The sequence below is a fragment of the Dendrobates tinctorius genome, unplaced genomic scaffold (assembly GCF_039654945.1).
Source record: "Dendrobates tinctorius isolate UK_male_01 unplaced genomic scaffold, ASM3965494v1 ptg000275l, whole genome shotgun sequence".
In the NCBI taxonomy this organism is placed as follows: Eukaryota; Metazoa; Chordata; class Amphibia; order Anura; family Dendrobatidae; genus Dendrobates; species Dendrobates tinctorius.
The window spans coordinates 1,513,408-1,540,337 of record NW_027361942.1 but is presented as its reverse complement, the minus strand read 5'-3'; the positions used below and the strand labels follow the sequence as shown (position 1 = coordinate 1,540,337).

General features: G+C 50.8%; 1 protein-coding gene across 2 annotated transcripts in view; it reads left to right on the top strand.

Annotated features, from left to right (window-relative positions):
* Nucleotides 1–26,930, top strand: part of DNHD1 (dynein heavy chain domain 1) — a 185,293-nt gene that overhangs the window by 35,695 nt on the left and 122,668 nt on the right. For both annotated transcript variants that reach the window (XM_073559822.1, XM_073559821.1), the window contains exon 4: nucleotides 24,443–24,874. In XM_073559822.1, coding sequence (XP_073415923.1) covers nucleotides 24,443–24,874 — 432 coding nt within the window. The remainder of the gene's footprint in view (nucleotides 1–24,442; nucleotides 24,875–26,930) is intronic.

Genomic DNA, 26,930 nt, shown 5'->3' with positions numbered 1-26,930 from the left:
CAGGCTGGCATTGCTGTTTACCCACTGCTCCGCAAACTGCTTTTTTAAAAGCAATCCAATCTCCCTTATCCTCTAGTCACTTTGGTCACAGCTGTGCCATCAAGCCTGTCACATAGCGCTCAGATATTCATTGGGCCTCACACAATCCAAAAGTGTCCAGTGTCCAAAAGTGTGTGCAGATATTCAAAATCTCCCTTATCCTCTAGTCACTTTTGTCACAGCAGTGCCATCGAGCCTGTCACATAGCGCTCAGATATTCATTGGGCCTCACACAATCCAAAAGTGTCCAGTGTCCAAAAGTGTGTGCAGATATTCAAAATCTCCCTTATCCTCTAGTCACTTAGGTCACAGCAGTGCCATCGAGCCTGTCACATAGCGCTGAGATATCAGTGGGCCTCACACAATCCAAAAGTGTCCACTGTCCAAAAGTGTGTGCAGAAATTCAAAATCTCCCTTATCCTCTAGTCACTTTTGTCACAGCAGTGCCATCGAGCCTGTCACATAGCGCTCAGATATCAGTGGGCCTCACACAATCCAAAAGTGTCCAGTGTCCAAAAGTGTGTGCAGATATTCAAAATCTCCCCTGTCCTATAGACACCTTGTACCTTGTTTTACATTACTATATAGTTTGTTGGATTTTGTCTACATTTCTACCAAAAATGAGGAAGGCTGGTGGAAGAGGCCGTGGAATTGGGCGGGGGGTTGGCAGCTGGTAATGATGGTGTTGGTGGTGGATCTGATGGTAGTGGCAAGAGCAAAATAGGACCGAATGCAGGAGGTGCTGACCCTGCGTCATCGTCTGGCTACATAAGGCCTCGAACGCTTAGTTTTCTAGGAGTTGGCAAACCGCTTTTAAAGCCAGAGCATCAGGAAAAAGTTTTGTCTTACATTGCTGACTCAGCCTCCAGCTCTATCGCCTCCTCTTCTTCAGTTGTAAAAAGTAAAAGCACTGAGTCGTCATTGGAGGCTCATGTTCATGAACGACACCTTTCCTTGTGTCCTTCACCCCAACCAAGATTGAAGGATGACGCAGGCCATACTACTGATTACTCCATGGAGCTGTTTTCACATACCATGCCTGGATTATCAAGTGAAATGGTGAATTACCCAGGCCAAGATGAATCTGACATGGAGTGCACTGATGCACAGCCGCTGATGGATGATTCTGCTGGTACATTCACTCAGAGCACTACATTGTCCTCGCAGTGTACAGAGCCAGATTCTGACCCTGATGAGACTCAGGTGCCCCTTCCCGCACACTATACCACCATACACGGTGACACAGAGGAAGGTGCACATGACATAGAAGAGGAGGTGATGGATGACCCAGTTGCTGACCCAGATTGGCATCCATTGGGGGAAGAGGGTGCTGCTTCCAATAGCTCAGATGAGGAGCATCCACAGCAGACATCGACATCGCAACAGCTGTTATCTGGCAGGCCCGGAGCACTCCAAAGACAGGTTCCAAACATCAAAAGAGTTGCTGGACAGCTTGTCCAGAGGGTCAAAAGATCACAGAGTGCTAGGCCGCAAAATGTCTGCCAAAGTAGGAAGAGTGCAGTGTGGCACTTTTTTGAACAAAATCTTCATGATCAGGCCAAGGTTATCTGTAAGAAGTGCGCAAAGACCTTTAGCCGAGGGAAAAATCTGAAAAATTTGAATACCAGTTGCATGCTTAGACATTTAACCAGCATGCACTTGCAAGCGTGGACACAACACCAAACCTCAAGTGCCACATGTGCAACTGATCACAACAAAGGTAGTCAGCAACGCTACATTGTTTCCCCCACTGTAAGCGTTAGCACAGCAGCAAATGTTGATGTGTCGTTGCAAGACCACAGCAGTCAGGGAATCCCACTGTTATATCAACGAAAGACTGATTCTAGGCCATCAGAAAGAACACCAACTCCTTCACCATCATCAACCCTCTCTCAGTCCGCCCTGTCCACCGCTACTTCCACCATATGCAGCTCTCAAGTCCAGCTCACCCTCCCAGACACTATGAGTAGGTCAAGAAAGTACTCAGTCTCTCATCCGCGTACACTGGGTTTGAACGCCCACATTGCCAAACTAATCTCGTTTGAGATGATGCCCTTTCGGTTGGTGGAAAGCACAGCTTTCCGCGAACTCATGGCCTATGCAGTACCACGCTATGACCTACCCAGTCGCCACTTCTTCTCTCGCAAAGCCATCCCAGCCCTCCACCATCATGTGAAAGACCGCATTGTCCATGCACTCAAGCAGTCAGTGAGCGGAAAGGTGCACCTCACAACTGATGCATGGTCCAGTCGGCATGGCCAGGGCCGTTACGTGTCCATCACTGCGCACTGGGTTAATGTGGTGGATGCAGGGTCCACAGGGGACAGCGGTGGTGGGACAGTGCTGCCTAGCCAACAGTATAGGAAACAGTTGGCTGTAGGCGTTCGACCCTCCTCCTCCAGAAGCGAAAGCTCGTCCACAGAGCGCAGTCGTACGAGCACTCCATCTGCAGCTGCCACTGTTGCACACGATGTGTCCCCCTATCGAGCAGCTAGTGGAAAGCGTCAGCAGGCTGTGTTGCAGATGATGTGTTTGGGCGACAGACACACCGCCGAGGTGCTGGCCGAGTACTTGAAGCGACAAACTGAGTCATGGCTGGGCAGTGTACATCTTGAGGCAGGCAAGGTAGTTAGTGATAACGGCCGTAATTTTGTGGCAGCCATAGCCCTTTCAAAACTCAGCCACATACCTTGCTTGGCTCACACCTTGAACCTGGTGGTGCAGTGCTTCCTCAAAAATTATCCGGAGTTAACAGCCCTGCTCCATAAGGTGCGAAGACTGTGCGCGCACATCCGCCGGTCGCCTGTACACTCCGTTCGTATGCAGAAGCTGCAGCGATTGCTCCACCTTCCCAACCACCGCCTCATTATCGACATTGCAACAAGGTGGAACTCCACCCTGCACATGGTGGAGCGGCTGTGCGAGCAGAGGCAGGCCATAATGCATTTGTGGGAGGATACACGGCCAGGCACTTTGAGAGCAGACATGGAGTTGACAGGTGTGCAGTGGTCGAAGCTGAAAGACCTCTGTAAAGTCCTTCAGTGTTTTGAGGAATGCACATGGCTGGTAAGCGCAGACGACGCCATCCTAAGCATGAGCATCCCACTTATGCGTCTACTCATGCAAACTTTGACGCACCTTAAGGAGCAGGCGTCTGCAGCCAATGTTGATGAGGAGGAAGAGGAGGAGGGAATCCTTGATGACATTCAGCCATTGTCTGCTCAGGGACCTCTCCTGGACGAGGTGGAGGAAGAGGAGGAGGATGATGGGGATGATTACTTAGGGGAGGAGGATGCATCTCGTGGGGCAAGTGAAAATGTTGGCATGGCAAGGTCTGGTACAGGGTTTGTGCGTGACTGGAGGGATGTGGATTTGCCAGAAAGTGCTCCTCCACCCAGCACTCGCAGTGCATCATTGACACCGGGAACATTGGCCCACATGTCAGATTATGCCTTGCGGATCCTAAAAAGGGACCCCCGCATTGCCAAAATGATGAACGATGACGACTACTGGTTGGCCAGCATCCTGGATCCACGCTATAAAGGCAAATTACAAAACATCATGCCACAGGAGAACCTTGACCTAATATTGGCTAATAAACAAGCAACTCTGGTAAATCGGTTGCTTGAGGCATTCCCAGCACACAGCAGCGGTGATGGTTCTCACACGAGCCGTACGGGCCGGGGGCAGCTTGGCAGAGGTGTTCGTGGTGCACACAGCAGAAGTGGCGTTGGAGACAGGGGTTTCATGACAATGTTGTGGACTGATTTTTCAAATACCGCTCACACAACTGGTAATACTGCATCGATGGAAAGTGACAGGAGACAGCAGTTGTCAACTATGGTTACAAACTACTTTTCCTTCCATATCGATGTTCTCCCACACAGGTCATTCCCCTTTGACTATTGGGCCGCTAAACTGGACACCTGGCCTGAATTGGCCCAATATGCCTTACAGGAGCTCGCTTGCCCAGCTGCAAGTGTGCTATCGGAAAGAGTCTTCAGTGCAGCTGGATCAATCCTGACAGAAAAAAGGACCCGTCTGTCAACCCAAAATGTGGATGATCTAACCTTCATTAAAATGAACCACGCATGGGTTTCCAAGGATTTTGTCCCACCTTCCCCTGATGACACATAGGGTGACAGAAAAATGGCTTGCTTTGGTCCACCTCTTCCTGGTACTTCACCTATTTCGCCTTTTGCATCAGCTGAATGTCCAACATCAACATATGCCACTTTCTAAAACTCCCTAACTGTGCTGCCTCCCCCCCCATGGCCGGGGTAACCACCTAGCGCACGACACCGTGCGAGTGCCGTTGCCCTGGACAGGTGGGTAGGCCGACTCTTGGGCGCGGGCACTGGCACAGGGTCCCTCATAGTGCAATCAAGTGTCTCTGACGGTGGTGGTGCACACCCGCCGTCAGACACACCGCTGTACTATGAGGGGCCCAGTGCCAGTACCGACGCCCACGAGTGGGCCCCCCTTGCTTGGGCAGGGCCCCAGCATTTGCAATCTTTACCTCTCCCTGCTCCTCCGCTGTGTAATCTGGGCCGTCAAATCCATACTGTGCCTGACACCGTCTGAGCCTGCCTCCTGATGTATAGACATATATTTTGAATGTGTACGCTATCCATACATGTTATCCGGGGATATGGTACCCTTTCTAACCTTTGTGCAATCACGTGCAATCCATACTGGGCCTAACACCGTCTGAGCCTGCCTCATGCTGTATAGACATATATTTTGAATGTGTACGCTATCCATACATGTTATCCGGTGATACGGTACCCTTTCTAACCTTTGTGCAATCACGTGCAATCCATACTGGGCCTAACACCGTCTGAGCCTGCCTCATGCTGTATAGACATATATTTTGAATGTGTACGCTATCCATACATGTTATCCGGGGATACGGTACCCTTTCTAACCTTTGTGCAATCACGTGCAATCCATACTGGGCCTAACACCGTCTGAGCCTGCCTCCTGAGACATATATTTTGAATGTGTACGCTATCCATACATGTTATCTGGGGATACGGTACCCTTTCTAACCTTTGTGCAATCCATACTGGGCCTAACACCGTCTGAGCCTGCCTCATGCTGTATAGACATATATTTTGAATGTGTACGCTATCCATACATGTTATCCGGGGATACGGTACCCTTTCTAACCTTTGTGCAATCACGTGCAATCCATACTGGGCCTAACACCGTCTGAGCCTGCCTCATGCTGTATAGACATATATTTTGAATGTGTACGCTATCCATACATGTTATCCGGTGATACGGTACCCTTTCTAACCTTTGTGCAATCACGTGCAATCCATACTGGGCCTAACACCGTCTGAGCCTGCCTCCTGAGACATATATTTTGAATGTGTACGCTATCCATACATGTTATCTAGGGATACGGTACCCTTTCTCACCTTTGTGCAATCACGTGTAATCCATACTGGGCGTGAGAACGGCTGGCGAGCTGTTAAGCAAGCTACAGCACCTGTCCAGACAAGTACAGGGATTCCCTAGCGAGGAGACTTATTTGATTGTTTTCAATGTTGGGACAGCAATTTTTGGGGAGCACTATACTCTGGAGAATGATAGATGGGGCCCACCATACACTGGAACATTCCAAAGGTGGACATCAGACACTGGAGCAGCATTTACAGGGCCCATTATACACTAGAGCATTAGAAATGGGGCCCATTATGTTTGGAGCATTATTTGGGCCCATAAGACAGTGGACCTTCATCCATGGGGACCAACATATACTGTAGCATTATGTGGAGCTCATCATATACTGTTTCAAACATTATATGGGACCAATGATTCTGTATGGAGAAATAGATGGGCCTCGTCATGAGATGTAAAAAGTGAGGTATTTTTCATTGTACTATACCGCTATTTCTCTGCCGTATCGGAGCATGATGAGTTGTGGTATGTGTTAAAGGGGTGCTCTTTCGCCCAGGGCACATGAAAACCTGGAGCCAGCCCTCCCCCCCCACAGTTTGTAGCCAAATAACCCCCATTTTTCAGTGCGTAACTTGTATTATGAAGTTAATTAAGGTTGACAAGCTTAAGAAAGAAGAATTGATGCTTTTGGCATTCAAATGGGCACTGTAGGTGTGTTTCCTGTCCTCCTCTCACTGCCGACTTTTATTCCCCATTGACTTACATTGGGTTTCGTGTTTCGGGACGACCCCGACTTTTCCCTATAATCGGACGATCTTGCTCGACCCGACTTTTGGAAAAGTCGGGTTTCACGAAACGAAACGCGACCCTAAAAAACCAAAAGTCGCTCAACTCTAGCTATTACCTAAAAAAGGCGCATAGTTCGTTTCTTAGAGCATGGAGACAGAGCTAATAGATTTTATCATTTATTCCCAAAAGGGCAGTGATTATACAGATAAGAGTTGCTATAAAGTTGAGGCATTACATATGTACAAATACAAGTATAAAACAAAAGTGGATGAAGACAGAAAGTACACTCACGGTTGCTTATGAATCTTTAGGCATCCCATGTGGCTACAGGAGGGGGAGGGGCACGTAACCATACGTCACCACTCATCGGCACGTCTCTCTGGCACGAGGACTTCAGCTGCTCTCTGCTGGTTTTGCGAAGGGAATGCCTTATAGCCTCTGCTGTGTGACATCACGGAAGGGGCAGTCTGGAGAGGGTCTGCCCCCTACTCTTGGATTTAGAATCAAACTACAAAACTTAATACAACTGTATCTCGTAGGAGGAAGTTCGCACAAACACGCATCTGGTAGCATTCTTTGTAGTTTGTTGATTACAATAATTCAAGCCCAAATATGCAGTATTTCGGACACACCGTTTAGAAGCAATCCATATCTCATTTTCTAGAAGTCCGAGAATTGTGAAACTTAGGTGTTATGAACCGGAAACCGAGCAGGAAAAAAAGACAACAAGCTAAGTCTCAGAAAACCAGAGAAGTTGGTAACTAAGCAGATTGCCAATCCCTGATCTTAACCGCACAACTAGCAGCAGTCATGGAGCGTTCCTACGTTGGTCCTAGACGCCTCGTCACAACCGGAGAACTACATAAGCCTAAAGCAGGAAAAGAGGAAAACTAACTGCCCCAGAGCAGACCCTAAAGGAAAGACAGCCCCCCACATGTATTGACGGTGAAACAAGATGAAAATACAAACAAAGGCAGGAAAATAGGCTGAGCAAACGATGGGGCCCGGCTAACTAAAAAGGACAGAAAAGGAAAGACACTATCTGCAGTCTGCCAAAAAAAGCCTACAAAAATATTGTCCAACACTTTTGATAGCAAAATTAACCCTGAAGTCACTAGACTTCTAAACCTATATCAGCACTCTGAAATATTCTGAGACAGAGCAAAAAAGAGGCCAATCTAATAAGGGACAAAAAGCAGATTGGCAAATGCTGATTAATAGGAGTGGAATTTCAGCATAGCCCCAGCAGGGGCAGGCTGATTAGACAAAAAACTGAATTGACCAACAAGCGCAAGTGTGAACAATAGCAAAAAACAAACTTAGCTTGAGAAGACTGGAAGAGAGCTGAAGTCCAGGACCTGAGAAGCAGACTGAATCACCAGCACCCGGATAGGGCGTCGTGTTATGATTGAGTCACCGAGGAGGAAAAAACAAAACACAAGCTCAGACCAGAAAAACAGAGAGGTTGGAAACTAGCGGATTGCAGACCCCTAATCCTATCACACAACTAGCAGTAGCCATGGAGTGTTCCTACGGTGATCGTAGACACCTCGTCACAGCCGGAGATCTACATAAGCCTAAAGAGAGAAAAGGGAAAAACTGACTGACCCAGAGCAGACCCCAAAGCAATAGGCAGCCCCCAACATATAATGACGGTGAAGCAAGATGAAAACACTAACACAGATAGAAAGATAGGTTGAGCAAACGATGGGGCCCAAGCTAACTAAAAAGGACAGGATAGAAAAGCTGCTGTCTGCAATCCGAGAAAACCCTGCTAAAAATATTACCAACACAACTGATAAGCAAAAAGGACCTTGAGGTCACTAGACTTCAAACCCTATATCAGCACTCAGAATATTCTGGAAGCAGAGCAAAAGAGAACACTGATCAAGGAAAAAGAATCCAGCACACCCCCGGCCGGGGATGGCTAAACTCCAAAAAACAAAGTAAACAAAACCAAAACTAATAAGTTCAATAGAAGAGCAAAAACTTATCTTTGGGAAGCAGGAATCAGACTGGGCTCCAAGAATCCAGCAGAGAAATCACCAGCAACTCAGAAGGGTGTCGGCTGCCTTATATCCAGTCAGAAGTTCCCGTTACCCAGTCACCATCCACCTGATCAGGTGTTTGGTAATCAGCCTCACTACCTTCCTTCACCAGAAGAGGGAGATCCTCGGACACAAAAGATGAATGAACAGATGAGCTCACAACAGCGTCGGCTGTCTTATATCCAGTCTGATACTCCAGAGATCCAATCGTTATCTTCCTCATTAGGTGGCAAATCACTACCACTTAAACCAACCGCACTACCTCCTGTCACCACCAGAGGGAGAACGGAAGGGGAACTCTCAACTGGTGGAGCAGAAAATGAGTTCATGACACTTAGGGGTTTAGACAGCTGGCTTCCTTGCCTACACCATGATATGTTTATTATATCTCTACGGTGTATGGTTTTTGCGGTACAGTCTCTTTAATATCACCCATAGTTTCATTCAGCCACAGATCTGAGAACAAAGGAACATCTTTTCCACTAGCTTAATTAACATTCCTAGCTCACAGGAAATGGACGGTTTCAGGTTTCACAGAGCTGTGCACATGAAGACACTGGTGTGTGTGTGTGTGAGGGAAGAGAAGGGAGGGTTTGCAGCTACACGGCAGGCTGCAATGTCCTGATAAGAAAAAGGGGAGACTTCTATAACTTTCTAGAAACATCTTTACAGTACATTTTGCATTACACCTCCCCCTTTTAGGGGGCGCTACGGAGGCATTACCTTTCGGTAATCAGCCATGCGCACCTTAGCGGGTTCGCCCTGGCGGGACAACCCGTCGGCATTGCCGTGTTCGCTGCCCTTTTTGTCTTGTACGGTAAAGTCGTACTGTTGAAGGGCAAGGCTCCAGCGGAGCAACTTTCCATTGGTTCCGGACACTGTGTGCAGCCAGCTCAGAGGGTTGTGGTCAGTTACCACCGTGAAGGTGCGCCTGTACAGGTAGGGCTGCAAACGTTGCAGTGCCCACACCATGGCCAGACACTCCTTCTCGATGGTCGAGTATGCCACTTCCCTCGGCAAAAGTTTCCGGCTCAGGTACAACACGGGGTGCTCCTGGTTCCCCGAGTCGACCTGGCTGAGCACAGCACCGAAGCCAAACTCGCTGGTGTCGGTTTGTGCCAGAAACAGGCGACTGCTGTCGACTGCTCTCAACACTGGAGAGTTAGCACAGGGCTGCTTTCAAAGCTTGGAAAGCCGCCTCACAGTCATCTGTCCAGTTGACTGTTTGGGGTAGCCTCTGAATGGTGAGGTCAGTCAAGGGTTTTGCATGGGTGCTATAGTCTTGAACAAACCGCCTATAGTACCTTGCAGTGCCCAAGAAGGACTTCACCTGTTTCTTGGTCCTGGGGGTGGGCCAGGACACGATTGCGTCCACGTTTTCTGGCTCTGGACTCATGGAACCCCCGCCTACCCGGTGCCCCAGGTAGTGGACCTCGCTCATGCCCATCTGGCACTTTCCCGGCTTGATAGTCAGGCCTGCCTGGTGAAGACGCTTGAGCACCTCCTGGAGATGCTGAAGGTGTTCCTCCCAGGTGGAACTGAAGATGGCGATGTCGTCTAAGTACGCCACTGCGTACTCCTCCAGTCCCCGGAGCAGGTGGTTGACCATCCGCTGGAAAGTGGCAGGGGCATTTTTCTTGCCGAAGGGCATGACTGTGGACTCGTACAGTCCAAAGGGGGTGATAAAGGCAGATTTTTCCTGCGCCTCAGGGCTCAGGGGAATCTGCCAGTATCCCCGACTCAAATCCATGATGGATATGTACCTTGACCTTGATTTCGCCAACCGCTCAAGCAGATCCTTGATGCGTGGCATCGGGTGGGCATCTGAGGTTGTGATGGCGTTGAGTCCCCTGTAGTCCACGCAGAACCGGGTGGTTCGATCCTTTTTAGGCACGAGGACTACAGGTGAAGCCCACGCGCTTTTTGACCGTCGAATCACCCCCAGCCTTAACATCTCATCGATCTCTTGGCGCATGACTTGTTGCACCGCCTCAGAGATCCGATAAGGTGTTCGCCATAGTGGGGCGTGATTCCCGGTGTCCACCTCATGAACCACTAACTCCATCCTCCCAGGTCGGTTGGTGAACACGGCCCGGAAGGGTTCCAGGGTTTCCACCAACTGCGACCGCTGGGATACGGTTAGCAAACCACTTATCTCCATGTCCTCAATGGACCCATCGGCCTTGGCTTGGGCCAGCATGTCCAGGAGGGGATCTTCCTCCCCATCCTCGGGCAGGTTGCAGACCGGTAGGACGAAAGCTTCACGTTCGTGGTGCGCCTTCAGCATATTGACGTGAAAGGCCTTGCGCCTACCCCGAGCATAGTAAAGCGTGACCACGTAGGTGACCGGGTTGAGCTGTTTGTGGACGACGTATGGGCCTTCCCAGGCTGCCTGAAGCTTACCTGTTGGTACGGGGACCAGCACCCACACCTTTTGACCCACCTGGTAGGTCCGCTCCCGGGTGTTCTGGTCGTTCCAGTGCTTCTGGTCAGCCTGAGCCTGCGTCATGTTGTCATGCACCAACTGCGTCAAGGTCTGCATCTTGTCACGGAAGCGCATGACATAGTCCACGATGGACACTTCTGTGGGGTTTGGCTCATCTTCCCAGGATTCTCTTATCAACCCAAGGGGTCCCCGGACTCGCCTGCCATACAGGAGCTCGAAGGGGGAGAACCCGGTCGAGGCCTGCGGAACTTCTCTGTAAGCGAACAGGAGGTGTGGGAGGTACCGCTCCCAGTCGCGCCCTTGGGTCTCAACCAGCATGCGGAGCATCTGTTTGAGGGTACCGTTGAAGCGTTCACACAAACCATTAGTCTGTGGGTGATACGCACTCGATACCAGGTGCGTCACCTGCAGTTTCTCACAGAGAGCCTCCATTAGGCGAGACATGAATTGGGTTCCTTGATCGGTAAGCATCTCCCTGGGAAATCCTACCCTTGAAAAGATGGTCACCAGTGCGTCAGCCACCTTATCTGCCCTGGATGAAGACAGAGCTACTGCCTCTGGGTACCGAGTAGCATAGTCTACCATGGTGAGAATGTATCGCTTTTCAGAGCTGCTGGGGACGGCTAGCGGGCCTACAATATCCGCTGCGATTCTCTGGAAAGGCTCCTCTATCACCGGCAAAGGAATAAGGGGAGCCTTAAGAGCAGGCCCCGCCTTACCCACTTTTTGACAGGTGTCACAGGAGCGGCTGTATTGTGTTTCATCTGTCCCCATCTTGGGCCAATAGAAGTGTTGAGACAGCCGTGCCTTTGTTTTGCTGATCCCCAAGTGTCCAGCGAGTGGAGTCTCATGGGCAATCCGCAACAACTCAGTTCTGAACTGTAGGGGGACGACTAGCTGTCTTTCCTTCAACCACTCCTTTTGAGGATCTCCAGGTACAGTCTCCAGATACAACCGTCCTCGTTCCCAAAACACCCTCTCCTTATCAGTCTCGGAGGTGGGCGTCTCGGCGAGGTGTCTCAATTTCTCCAGACTCGCATCTGAGTGCAGAGCAGCCTGGAACTCCTTGCTGGAGGCTGCCAGAAGTGATGTCAGGGTCCCTTCCTTAGTGAAACCCTCTGGAACCGGCTCTGGGTTCACCTCTGGTTCAGTCTCTCCTGTAGCAGAAGAGGGTCCAGAAGACAGTGCGCTACCTGCGATCTGGGCACTCAGACTGCGTGTGACAGCTGCTATGTATGCTGTCTCCCTGGGGATTTCTACAGACCCACCAATCGGCGCTGCCATGGGCCCTACTTCCCCATCCACCCCCAACACTTCAGGAGCAGGGCTACTTATGGGCCAGTTACCTTCCTCGGTGGCACTGGTCAGCTGCATGGCATTACCTTCCTCATGGTCCCCATGCACCTCCCCATTTCCTTGAGCACCGTTGCTTGCTCCTGCCAGGGGTTCCTCAGCCGACTCACTCCGCAGAGCGACAGGGCTGAGCACTTTGGTACCTTTGGACACATCTACCGTTTCAAAGAAAAGGTTAACAGGTTCAGTCGGCACAGATACATCATCATCATCATTATCATTCCTAGGAACAGAATGGTTATCAGATTGCTTTGGTACATTCACATCACCATCAGCATCATTCCTGGGGAAAGAATGGTTGTTAGTTGCATCATTACTCATTAAGGCATTAGCAGGTAACAAATTCAGTTTCCCATCATCATCGTCATCATCATCATCATCAGGGTTAGCGTTACCCTTATTATCAGATTGGGGAATGGTGTCAGGGACATAGTATGCAACCATCCTCCCCAAGTCAGTCCCCAATAAAACATCAGTGGGCAGGTTTTCAGACACTCCCACCTCCCTCAACCCGCTTCCAGCACCCCAATCAAGAAAAACCCGGCACACTGGTAAGGGACAACGGGTGCCTCCAATCCCGGTGACAGTCAGGGTTTTCCCCTCAACAAACTCTTCAGGGGCCGCCAGTCCAGGACGGATGAGGGTTCGTTCAGCCCCGATGTCCTTGAGGCCTGTAGCAAGACGGGCCCCCACCTGAACAGGTTGAACATTGTCGTCCATCCTCCCAACCACACCTCCCACCAAAAGAACAGAGGCGTTGGGCCCAGAGGCCTTGGCTGGGGGGTTCTTCGGCCTCTCCGGACAGGTGTAACTAAGGTGACCAGGCCGCTTGCAGTGGTGACACAGGCGACTGTCAATAGTAGGCCAGGTGTTGGCAACAGGGTACAGGGCCTCCAGAGTGACGGCTAGCTGGGGCACTGGGGTTGGTTGCAGGCTTACCCCCTCTCCAGCTGGTGGCGACTGGCCTCCGCGTCTCTGGCTTCCGGTTGGCCTCATAGTTGTCAGCGATCTGTGCCGCTTTGTCCGCATTCGGTGGTTCGCGGTCTAGGATGAACTGTCGGACCTCAGCTGGGCAGAGATGCAGGAACTGGTCTTTGATCATCAGGTCCCGTAGCTGCTCAAAGGAATCAACGGACAGTCCATGGATGCACTGGTCAAAGTGGGTCCTGAGTCCTTGCACCACATCATTGTAGCTATCATGTGGGCCACGTTGGAGGTGCCGGAACTTCTTTCGGTATACCTCAGGTGTCAGCCGGTATTTGGCGATCAGAGCCTGCTTTATGGCATCATAGTCACCATCGGCTTCTGGCGGAAGAGAAGCAAACGCCTCCAGAGCTTTGCCTTTTAGCCCTGAAGTTAAGTACGTGGCCCATTGGACCTTCTCCAGCTGGTACTGTCTGCAAGCTTTCTCAAAGGCTCGCAGAAACGTTTCCAAGTCCCCGTCCTTTTCCATTACAGGAAAATGCTCTGGCCGGGGTTTAGGACTCTGGACGCTGCTGGGCTCACTGCTTCGAGCTGTGGGGGCATTCCACCCCCGCTGGAGCATCTCCAGTTCATCGGCTCTCTCAGCTTCTCTTTGGCGCTCATCTCTCTCCTGAGCTTGCTGGATCAGCTGCAGACATCCCACATGGTCTTCGGCAGGGAGTTGCTGTAGGGCCAATTGCAGATAGCGGTCCAGGACTGCCCGGCTGGCGGTCTGCACCATCTGGACCCCTGCAGCTGCACCATCGGCAGGGCTGCCTCCTGCGCCCTGGCTCTCATCCCATTGCACTAGAGCCGTGACCAACTGGGCTTTGGTCTTGTCGGCAACGTCAATCTGCTTTGACGTGCACAGGGACCTCAGGGTGTCCTTATTGAGCTGCTTATAATAAGATTCTCCCTGCGTAGCCATGGTTGCCAAATAAAAGATAGAAAAGAAAAACGGAGAGGAGGGAGGGAATACTCGCACGTACACACAACTGTCTCAGAACTAGTAACCACTGAGACTGTTCTCCAAAACCTATGACGCAGGATTCCCGCAGGAACCGTGCAGGTCTTTAGTGAGAGGAATGATTGCTCAAACCAAATCAGTAATGCTCTATGATTATCCCACCACTCTGACACCAATATGTGATGAACAGCCCACCGCTGCCACCAATATGTGACCACCGGGGGTCCCGCTGCCAACAAAACGCGACGGACAGCGGACCCTGTGTCACTAATATGTCACAATCCCACCACTGACACGGGTGTATCAGCGGACGGAGAGACGCGACACACTGCCGGCACACGGCTATCACAGGCACAGTGGGGGCTTATCTTAGTTATCCCACCACTGACACCATGTAACAAAAATACAGCAAGCTAACCTTGCTCTAACAATTTTCCGCAGGGGGGTATTTTGGATGCCCCACCACTGCTAACAACCTTCCAAGAACTGCAGGGATTTATGTATATCCCACCTTCTCAGTTCCACTTTGGAACTCGCAGCTCTCCGGCGCCCCCTTACCCTCTGGTCAGTCAGGGAACTGCACCTAGGATAATTAGTCGCTGGACGGGCTGCTTGTTGTGCACGGGCCGTTAGACTACCACAGTAAGGGAATTATCAATGCTGTGGCCTCAACCACTCATTCTGCAATATAAGTCCCTTCTGTACTGCCAGCTAGTCTCGCCAGCTGCGCACACCACGCTGCCACCAGCCACGCTTTACTTAATCAAAGTGTTAATTAAGAGGGTCCATGACAAACCCCAAATTAGTAGCGATTACCTAAAGGCGCATAGCTCGTTTCTTAGAGCATGGAGACAGAGCTAATACTTTTACGATTTATTCCCAAAAGGGCAGTGATTATACAGATAAAAGTTGCTATAAAGTTGAGACATTACATATGTACAAATACAAGTATAAAACAAAAGTGGATGAAGACAGAAAGTACACTCACGGTTGCTTATGAATCTTTAGGCATCCCATGTGGCTACAGGAGGGGGAGGGGCACGTAACCAAACGTCGCCACTCATCGGCACGTCTCTCTGGCACGAGGACTTCAGCTGCTCTCCACTGGTTTTGCCAAGGGAATGCCTTATAGCCTCTGCTGTGTGACATCACGGAAGGGGCAGTCTGGAGAGGGTCTGCCCCCTACTCTTGGATTTAGAATCAAACTACAAAAACTTAATATAACTGTATCTCGCAGGAGGAAGCTCGCACAAACACGCACATGGTATCATTCTTTGTAGTTTGTTGATTACAATAATTCAAGCCCAAATATGCAGTATTTCGGACACACTGTTTAGAAGGAATCCATATCTCATTTTCTAGAAGTCCGAGAATTGTGAAACTTAGGGGTTTAGACGGCTGGCTTCATTGCCTACACCGTGATATGCTTATTATATCTCTACGGTGTATGGTTTTTGCGGTACAGTCTCTTTAATATCACCCATAGTTTCATTCAGCCACAGATCTGAGAACAAAGGAACATCTTTTCCACTAGCTTAACATTCCTAGCTCACAGGAAACAGACGGTTTCAGGCTTCACAGAGCTGTGCACATGAAGACACTGGTGTGTGTGTGTGTGGGGGGGAAGAGAAGGGGGGGTTTGTAGCTACACGGCAGGCTGCAATGTCCTGATAAGAAAAAGGGGAGACTTCTAGGACTTTCTAGAAACATCTTTACAGTACATTTTGCATTACAGTCATGTGTCTCACCGACTGTAGGACTGAGGAGAGACAGGAACAGTCATGTGTCTCACTGAATGTAGGACTGAGGAGAGACAGTATTGGTCATGTGTCTCACTGAATGTAGGACTGAGGAGAGACAGTATTGGTCATGTGTCTCACCGACTGTAGGACTGAGGAGAGACAGGAACAGTCATGTGTCTCACCGACTGTAGGACTGAGGAGAGACAGGAACAGTCATGTGTCTCACTGAATGTAGGACTGAGGAGAGACAGTATTGATCATGTGTCTCACCGACTGTAGGGCTGAGGAGAGACAGGAACAGTCATGTGTCTCACTGAATGTAGGACTGAGGAGAGACAGTATTGGTCATGTGTCTCACCGACTGTAGGACTGAGGAGAGACAGGAACAGTCATGTGTCTCACCGACTGTAGGACTGAGGAGAGACAGGAACAGTCATGTGTCTCACTGAATGTAGGACTGAGGAGAGACAGTATTGGTCATGTGTCACACCGACTGTAGGACTGAGGAGAGACAGGAACAGTCATGTGTCTCACCGACTGTAGGACTGAGGAGAGACAGTATTGGTCATGTGTCTCAGTATTGGTCATGTGTCTCACTGACTGTAGGACTGAGGAGAGGCAGGAACAGTCATGTGTCTCACCGAATGTAGGAATGGTCGGGTGTCTTGCTGATTGTAGGACTAAGGAGAGGTAGGAACGACCACATTTCAAACAAAATGCAGTACCATTCTATATGAAGAGAAGTTGCACGAAACAGTGTAGCAGGTCCCGGAAGGGAACAGCCACCTCCAATAGAAACATGAATATATGAGTATATGGAGTAGATGGGTTAAAAGAATTTTTATTATATAAATATCAGTAATAAGTAGAAAAAGTGGATAAAGTTCATCAAAGACAGACAGGTAAACAGTGTCAGCTAACAGATATTATATATGGGAAGCAGGGTAACCCGATCACAGGGGAGCACAAAGGAAAGGGAGAAGCTTGAAAGGTTTTCTTCTTAAGTTCCACTACGCGTTTCAACGGATAACCTCTGTCTTCATCAGGTGGCAAGACAGAGGTTATCCGTTGAAACACGTAGTGGAACTTAATTAAGAAGAAAACCTTTCAAGCTTCTCCCTTTCCTTTGCGCTCCCCTGCTATCGGGTTACCCTGCTTCCCATGTTTATATCCTCTCTAGAGGCACCCGACAGGAGCAGTATCGGATTACTATTACCATCGCCCTGAGACCTGTCAGCCTGGCGTTGCATATATCTGTCTCACTCTGACTATTTCAACAGATACTATATAGGCACATAATTCAGGAAGACTGACGCTGGCACTGGGCCCAACGGCAGTGCCTCGACGCGCGTTTCGCATTTTAAAAAACACTTTCTCAGGGGGATTCATAGGTCTCTCCAACTGTATGACTGAGATGAGGCAGGAATGATCTGGTGTCTCACAGGATGTAGGACTGTGTAGAGACAAAATAGTCTTGTCTCGCTGACTGTAGGACGGAGGAGAGGTAGGAATGGTCATGTGTCTTGCTGACTATAGGACTAAGGAGAGGCAGGAACGGTCAAGTGGTTTGTGGACTGTAGGACTGAAGTGAGGCATGAACGGTCATGTGTCTCGGCGAATGTAGAACTAAAGAGAGGCAGGAGTGGTCATGTGATTTGCCGACTGGAGGACTGAGGTGAGGCAGGAACTGTCATGTGTCTTGCCGACTGTTGGACTGAGGTGAGGCAGGAACACTCATGTGTCTCACAGACTGTAGGACTGAGGAGAGGCAGGAATGGTCATATGTCTCGCTGACTGTTGGAATGGTTGTGTGTCACCGACTGTAGGAATGAGGAGAGGCAGGAATGGTCCTGGTGTCTCACCGACTGTAGGACTGAGGAGAGGCAGGAGTGGTCAGGTGTCTCACCGACTGTAGGACTGAGGAGAGGCAGGAAAGGTCATGTGTCTCACCGACTGTCCGACTGAGGAGAGGCAGGAATGGTCATATGTCTCGCTGACTGTAGGAATGGTTGTGTGTCTCACCGACTGAAGGACTGAGGAGAGACAGGAATGGTCATGTGTCTCGCTGACTGTAGGACTGAGGTAAGGCATGAACACTCATGTCTCACAGACTATAGGACTGAGGAGAGGCAGGAATGGTCCTGGTGTCTCACCGACTGTAGGACTGAGGAGAGGCAGGAGTGGTCTGGTGTCTCACCGACTGTAGGACTGAGGAGAGGCAGGAATGGTCATGTGTCTCACCGACTATAGGACTGAGGAGAGGCAGGAATGGTCATATGTCTCGCTGACTGTTGGAATGGTTGTGTGTCACCGACTGTAGGACTGAGGAGAGATAGGAATGGTCATGTGTCTCACCGACTGTAGGACTGAGGAGAGGCAGGAATGGTCATGTGTCTCACCGACTGTACGACTGAGGAGAGGCAGGAATGGTCATATGTCTCGCTGACTGTAGGAATGGTTGTGTGTCTCACCGACTGTAGGACTGAGGAGAGACAGGAATGGTCATGTGTCTCACCGACTGTAGGACTGAGGAGAGGCAGGAATGGTCATGTGTCTCGCTGACTGTAGGACTGAGGTGAGGCAGGAACACTCGTGTCTCACAGACTATAGGACTGAGGAGAGGCAGGAATGGTCCTGGTGTCTCACCGACTGTAGGACTGAGGAGAGGCAGGAGTGGTCTGGTGTCTCACCGACTGTAGGACTGAGGAGAGGCAGGAATGTTCATGTGTCTCACCGACTGTAGGACTGACTAGAGGCAGGAAAGGTCATATGTCTCGGTGACTGTTGGAATGGTTGTGTGTCACCGACTGTAGGACTGAGGAGAGACCGGAATGGTCATGTGTCTCACCGACTGTAGGACTGAGGAGAGGCAGGAATGGTCATGTGTCTCGCTGACTGTAGGAATGGTTGTGTGTCTCACCGACTGTAGGACTGAGGAGATGCAGGAATGGTCATATGTCTCACTGACTGTAGGAATGGTTGTTTCTCACCGACTGTAGGAATGGTTGTGTCTCACCGACTGTAGGACTGAGGAGAGGCAGGAATGGTCATGTGTCCCACCGACTGTAGGACTGAGGAGAGGCAGGAATGGTCATGTGTCTCGCTGACTGTAGGAATAGTTGTGTGCCTCACCGACTGCAGGACTGAGGAGAGGTAGGAATGGTCATGTGTGTCACCGACTGCAGGATTGAGGAGAGGCATGAATGGTCATGTGTCTCGCTGAATGTAGGAATGGTTGTGTGCCTCACCGACTGTAGGATTGAGGAGAGGCAGGAATGTTCATGTGTCTCGCTGACTGTAGGAATGGTCATGTGTCTCACCGACTGTAGGACTGAGGAGAGGCGGGAATGGTCATGTGTCTCGCTGACTGTAGGAATGGTCATGTGTCTCATCGACTGTAGGACTGAGGTGAGGCAGGAATGGTCATGTGTCTTGCCGACAGTAGGACTGAGGAGAGGCAGGAATGGTCAGGTGTCTCACCGACTGTAGGACTGAGGAGAGGCAGGAATGGTCATGTGTCTCACCGACTGTAGGACTGAGGAGAGGCAGGAATGGTCATGTGTCTCACCGACGGTAGGAATGAGGAGAGGCAGGAATGGTCATGTGTCTCACCGACTGTAGGACTGAGGAGAGGCAGGAATGGTCATGTGCCTCACTGACTGCAGGACTGAGGAGAGGCAGGAATGGTCTGGTGTCTCACCGACTGTAGGACTGAGGAGAGGCAGGAATGGTCATGTGTCTCACCGACTGCAGAACTGAGGAGTCGCAGGAATGGTCATGTGTCTCCCTGACTGTAGGACTGAGGTGAGGCTGTAACAGTCAAGTGTCTCGCCGACTGAGGAGAGGCATGAACAGTCATGTGTCTCGCTGACTGTAGGAGTGGGCGTGGGTCTTGCTGACTGTAGGACTAAGGAGAGGTAGGAATGGTTGTGTGTCTTGCGGAGTATAGGACTGAGGTGAGGCAAGAGCGGTCATGTTATTTGCTGACTGTAGGACTGAGGTGAGGCAGGAACGGTCTGGTGTCTCACTGACTGTAGGAATGAGGAGAGGCAGGAATGGTCTGGTGTCTCACCGACTGTAGGACTGAGGAGAGACAGGAATGATCATGAGTCTCGCTGACTGTAGGACAGAGGAGAGGCAGGAACCGTCATGTATCTTGCTGATTGGGGGACTGAGGTGAGGCAGGAATGGTCTGGTGTCTCGCTGACTGTAGGAATGGTCATGTGTCTCACCGACTGTAGGACTGAGGAGAGGCAGGAATGGTCATGTGTCTCGCTGACTGTAGGAATGGTTGTGTGTCTCACCGACTGTAGGACTGAGGAGATGCAGGAATGGTCATATGTCTCACTGACTGTAGGAATGGTTGTGTCTCACCGACTGTAGGACTGAGGAGAGGCAGGAATGGTCATGTGTCCCACCGACTGTAGGACTGAGGAGAGGCAGGAATGGTCCTGGTGTCTCACTGACTGTAGGACTGAGGAGAGGCAGGAATGGTCATGTGTCTCGCTGAATGTAGGAATGGTTGTGTGCCTCACCGACTGTAGGATTGAGGAGAGGCAGGAATGTTCATGTGTCTCGCTGACTGTAGGAATGGTCATGTGTCTCACCGACTGTAGGACTGAGGAGAGGCGGGAATGGTCATGTGTCTCGCTGACTGTAGGAATGGTCATGTGTCTCATCGACTGTAGGACTGAGGTGAGGCAGGAATGGTCATGTGTCTTGCCGACAGTAGGACTGAGGAGAGGCAGGAATGGTCAGGTGTCTCACCGACTGTAGGACTGAGGAGAGGCAGGAATGGTCATGTGTCTCACCGACTGTAGGACTGAGGAGAGGCAGGAATGGTCATGTGTCTCACCGACGGTAGGAATTAGGAGAGGCAGGAATGGTCATGTGTCTCACCGACTGTAGGACTGAGGAGAGGCAGGAATGGTCATGTGCCTCACTGACTGCAGGACTGAGGAGAGGCAGGAATGGTCTGGTGTCTCACCGACTGTAGGACTGAGGAGAGGCAGGAATGGTCATGTGTCTCACCGACTGCAGAACTGAGGAGTCGCAGGAATGGTCATGTGTCTCCCTGACTGTAGGACTGAGGTGAGGCTGTAACAGTCAAGTGTCTCGCCGACTGAGGAGAGGCATGAACAGTCATGTGTCTCGCTGACTGTAGGAGTGGTCGTGGGTCTTGCTGACTGTAGGACTAAGGAGAGGTAGGAATGGTTGTGTGTCTTGCGGAGTATAGGACTGAGGTGAGGCAAGAGCGGCCATGTTATTTGCTGACTGTAGGACTGAGGTGAGGCAGGAACGGTCTGGTGTCTCACTGACTGTAGGAATGAGGAGAGGCAGGAATGGTCTGGTGTCTCACCGACTGTAGGACTGAGGAGAGACAGGAATGATCATGAGTCTCGCTGACTGTAGGACAGAGGAGAGGCAGGAACCGTCATGTATCTTGCTGATTGGGGGACTGAGGTGAGGCAGGAATGGTCTGGTGTCTCGCTGACTGTAGGAATGGTCATGTGTCTCACCGACTGTAGGACTGAGGAGAGGCAGGAATGGTCATGTGTCTCACTGACTGTAGGAATGGTTGTGTGTCTCATGACTGTAGGACTGAGGAGATGCAGGAATGGTCATATGTCTCACTGACTGTAGGAATGGTTGTGTCTCACCGACTGTAGGACTGAGGAGAGGCAGGAATGGTCATGTGTCCCACCGACTGTAGGACTGAGGAGAGGCAGGAATGGTCATATGTCTCGCTGACTGTAGGAATGGTTGTGTGTCTCACCGACTGTAGGACTGAGGAGAAACAGGAATGGTCATGTGTCTCACCGACTGTAGGACTGAGGAGAGGCAGGAATGGTCATGTGTCTCGCTGACTGTAGGACTGAGGTGAGGCAGGAACACTCGTGTCTCACAGACTATAGGACTGAGGAGAGGGAGGAATGGTCCTGGTGTCTCACCGACTGTAGGACTGAGGAGAGGCAGGAATGGTCCTGGTGTCTCACTGACTGTAGGACTGAGGTGAGGCAAGAATGGTCCTGGTGTCTCACCGACTGTAGAACTGAGGAGAGGCAGGATTGGTCAGGTGTCTCATTGACTGTAGGACAGAGGAGAGGCAGGAATGGTCATGTGTCTCACTGACTGTAAGACTGAGGAGAGGCAGGAATGGTCTGGTGTCTCACCGACTGTAGGACTGAGGAGAGGCAGGAATGGTCATGTGTCTCACCGACTGTAGGACTGACTAGAGGCAGGAATGGTCATATGTCTCGCTGACTGTTGGAATGGTTGTGTGTCACCGACTGTAGGACTGAGGAGAGGCAGGAATGGTCATGTGTCTCACCGACTGTAGGACTGAGGAGAGGCAGTAATGGTCATGTGTCTCGCTGACTGTAGGAATGGTTGTGTTTCTCACCGACTGTTGGACTGAGGAGATGCAGGAATGGTCATATGTCTCACTGACTGTAGGAATGGTTGTGTCTCACCGACTGTAGGACTGTGGAGAGGCAGGAATGGTCATGTGTCCCACCGACTGTAGGACTGAGGAGAGGCAGGAATGGTCATGTGTCTCGCTGACTGTAGGAATAGTTGTGTGCCTCACCGACTGCAGGACTGAGGAGAGGTAGGAATGGTCATGTGTGTCACCGACTGTAGGATTGGGGAGAGGCAGGAATGGTCATGTGTCTCGCTGAATGTAGGAATGGTTGTGTGCCTCACCGACTGTAGGATTCAGGAGAGGCAGGAATGTTCATGTGTCTCGCTGACTGTAGGAATGGTCATGTGTCTCACCCACTGTAGGACTGAGGAGAGGCAGGAATGGTCATGTGTCTCGCTGACTGTAGGAATGGTCATGTGTCTCACCAACTGTAGGACTGAGGTGAGGCAGGAATGGTCATATGTCTTGCCGACTGTAAGACTGAGGGGAGGCAAGAATGGTCCTGGTGTCTCACTGACTGTAGGACTGAGGAGAGGCAGGAATGGTCATGTGTCTCACCGACTGTAGGACTGAGGAGAGGCAGGAATGGTCATGTGTCTCACCGACGGTAGGACTGAGGAGAGGCAGGAATGGGCATGTGTCTCACCGACTGTAGGACTGAGGAGAGGCAGGAATGGTCATTTGCCTCACCGACTGCAGGACTGAGGAGAGGCAGGAATGGTCTGGTGTCTCACCGACTGTAGGACTGAGGAGAGGCAGGAATGGTCATGTGTCTCACCGACTGCAGAACTGAGGAGTCGCAGGAATGGTCATGTGTCTCCCTAACTGTAGGACTGAGGTGAGGCTGTAACAGTCAAGTGTCTCGCCGACTGAGGAGAGGCATGAACAGTCATGTGTCTCGCTGACTGTAGGAGTGGTCGTGGGTCTTGCTGACTGTAGGACTAAGGAGAGGTAGGAATGGTTGTGTGTCTTGCTGAGTATAGGACTGAGGTGAGGCAGGAGCGGTCATGTGATTTGCTGACTGTAGGACTGAGGTGAGGCAGGAACGGTCTGGTGTCTCACTGACTGTAGGAATGAGGAGAGGCAGGAATGGTCTGGTGTCTCACCGACTGTAGTAGTGAGGAGAGACAGGAATGATCATGAGTCTCGCTGACTGTAGGACAGAGGAGAGGCAGGAACCGTCATGTATCTTGCTGATTGGGGGACTGAGGTGAGGCAGGAATGGTCTGGTGTCTCGCTGACTGTAGGAATGGTCATGTGTCTCACCAACTGTAGGACTGAGGAGAGGCAGGAATGGTCATGTGTCTCGCTGACTGTAGGAATGGTCATGTGTCTCACCGACTGTAAGACTGAGGTGAGGCAGGAATGGTCCTGGTGTCTCACTGACTGTAGGACTGAGGTGAGGCAAGAATGGTCCTGGTGTCTCACCGACTGTAGAACTGAGGAGAGGCAGGATTGGTCAGGTGTCTCATTGACTGTAGGACAGAGGAGAGGCAGGAATGGTCATGTGTCTCACTGACTGTAAGACTGAGGAGAGGCAGGAATGGTCTGGTGTCTCACCGACTGTAGGACTGAGGAGAGGCAGGAATGGTCATGTGTCTCACCGACTGCAGGACTGAGGAGAGACAGGAATGGTCATGTGTCTCACCGACTGTACGACTGAGGAGAGGCAGGAATGGTCATATGTCTCCCTGACTGTAGGACTGAGGTGAGGCTGTAACAGTCAAGTGTCTCGCCGACTGTAGGACTGAGGAGAGGCAGAAATGGTCATGTGCCTCGCCGACTGTAGGACTGAGGAGAGACAAGAATGGTCAGGTGTCTCACCGACTGTAGGACTGAGGAGAGGCAGGAATGGTCAGGTGTCTCACCGACTGTAGGACTGAGGAGAGGCAGGAATGGTCATGTGTCTCACCGACTGTAGGACTGAGGAGAGGCAGGAATGGTCAGGTGTCTCACCGACTGTAGGACTGAGGAGAGGCAGGAATGGTCATGTGTCTCACCGACTGCAGGACTGAGGAGAGGCAGGAACTATCTGATATCTTTCAGGATGTAATAATGTGTAGTCTGACTGTTCCTGTCCAGTTCCTGCTCCATTCTGATGTCTGACGTTATGTGTAGTCTGATAGTGGCCACTGGACAATGAAGGTCTGATATTCCACAGGATGCGTCCGAGTGTTATTGGTGGTTTCTGATAGCGTCTCAGTTGGATATTGCTGGTATTGGTGGGTGATGGGAATGTCACCGTATTTTCTCTTCGTCCAGGATTTGCAGTTTTACGATGGGTACAAGATGGCCGACTGCATTTTTGCTTCCTTGACCAGAGCGGTAAACAGACCGGAATTTGATGTCCACCATGTCCAGCCAGTGAGCGCAGCCGCAGCATCCCTCTGTCAGTGGCTCGTGGGTCTCCAGCGCTACTGTGGCAGTCTCCGCACTTTGGAGCGGGGGAGGACTCTACTGTTGCAGCTGGAAGCTGAAGAGTTGCAGGCAGCAGAGAGCATGGCGGCGCACAGGCTGCTGCAAGAAACGCTGAAGATGCGCAAAGCCCAAAGCACAAAGGATCTGCAGAGAGCACAGGACATTGAACGAGATCTACAGAAGGATCTGCAGCAGATCACGAGGAAGCGAACTGTGGCCCAAGAGTGTCAGAGCAGAGCGCAGCCCCATCTGACCACCTGGACCGCAGCTTTAAAGGTAAGTGGAGGACAGAGAAGTTACACGGAATAAAGATCTAAGACGCTTCCTCGGGTCACAGAAGGCCTTTTCTCTCCCATATTGATCACAATGTGTCTAGATCTGTGTACTTTAGGCTGGTTTCACATTAGCGTTTTTTTGCGCAACGCATCGTGCACGTCCATGCGCATGCGTCATGCACACCTATGTTTAACATGGAGGCGCATGGTCTTGTGTTTGCACGAGTTCGTATGCGTTTCCGTGCGCATGCGTTTTTCGTTGTGTGCGCCGAGGCGCGCCCGACGCAAGCTGTTGCATTTTTGGGTCTGTCCAATGGTGTAAAAAAAAACGCATGCACACGCTTGCGCACGGAATGCGTCAAAATAACGCATTACAGTCTATGGGAACGCTGGCATGCGCATGGACATGCGCACGCCTGTGTTTGAAAACGCATGCGTTTTAAGAGTTAACATGGCTAGAAACTGGTTAAAACGCATACGCCTAAAAACACAAATGCATGCAAAACGCATGATGCATTTTTGCATGCGTTTCTATTGCGCACGAAGCGCAGCGCTAAAAACCGTTAATGTGAAAGTAGCCTCAGTGTGATCTTCTCTGCTGAGGTCATCCGTCCACCTCACAGTGCGGTAGATCCAGATGCTGATGACACAGATGATTGTTGCCCAGGTCCTTAGGCGGCCACAATAAAAGGACACAGTAACGTGTTATTACACTGCTCATTGCCACAGATGTTGCAGGTTTTGAGGGAGTGTGCAGTTGGCAAAATGAATGCAGGAATGGCCACCGGAACTGTTCCCGTGAATTGAATGTTCATTTCTCCACCATAAGCCATCTCCAAAGGTGTTTCAGAGAATTTAGCAGTGCATCCAACCGGCCTCACAACCGCAGACCACATGCAGCCACAGAGGTCCAGGACCTCAACATCTAGCCTCTTCACCTCCAAGATGGTCTGAGACCGGCCACTCGGACAACTGCTGCAACAATCCGTCTGCATAACCAAAGAATTTCTGCACAAACTGTCAGAAACCGTCTCAGGGAAGCTCATCTACATCCTCTTCATTTTCATCGATGTCTCCACCTGACTGCAGCTCCTCATCCTCATCGGAGTCTCCACCTGACTGCAGCTCCTCATCCTCATCGGAGTCTCCACCTGACTGCAGCTTGTTGTCCTCATCGGAGTCTCCACCTCACTGCAGCTCCTCATCCTCATCTTGGTCTCCACCTGACTGCAGCTCCTCATCCTCATCGGAGTCTCCACCTGACTGCAGCTCCTCATCCTCATCGAGGTCTCCACCTGACTGCAGCTCCTCATCCTCATCGGAGTCTCCACCTGACTGCAGCTTGTTGTCCTCATCGGAGTCTCCACCTGACCGCAGCTCTTTGTTCTCATCTTGGTCTACACCTGCCTGTAGCTCATCAACAGCCCCACGTTGCAGCAGGATAACGCACAGTCCCACGTTGCAGCAGGATAACGCACGGCCCCACGTTGCAGCAGGATAACGCACGGCCCCACGTTGCAGCAGGATAACGCACGGCCCCACGTTGCAGCAGGATAACGCACGGCCCCACGTTGCAGCAGGATAACGCACGGCCCCACGTTGCAGCAGGATAACGCACGGCCCCACGTTGCAGCAGGATAACGCACAGCCCCACGTTAGTAAAACACAATAGCCCAATACTTTACAGAGCACAAATGGCAGTAACCTGAATATATGGTCTGCCATGATAAGTGGTTCCACTCCATGGAACTATGTATACACAAGGAGAAAAGGGAGTGACTGAATCCAACAATTTTAGACTATAAAAATATGAAAATTTTATTATAATCGGTAAGTATACAAGAGCACAATAATCATAATATACAGGGTGAGTCATAAAGGGCGGACGTTTTTAAACTAATCATAAAATCGTTAAATATAAAGGACGGATGTATTTGAAGTGGCTATAACTCACCACCAGGTGGAGGTAGAGATGTGCGGGAGGCGGGGTTATGTTTGTGAGGTTAGTTTCAGCTTAAGCTATGGTGCCGTGGACGATAGAACATCGCGTTTTTGCG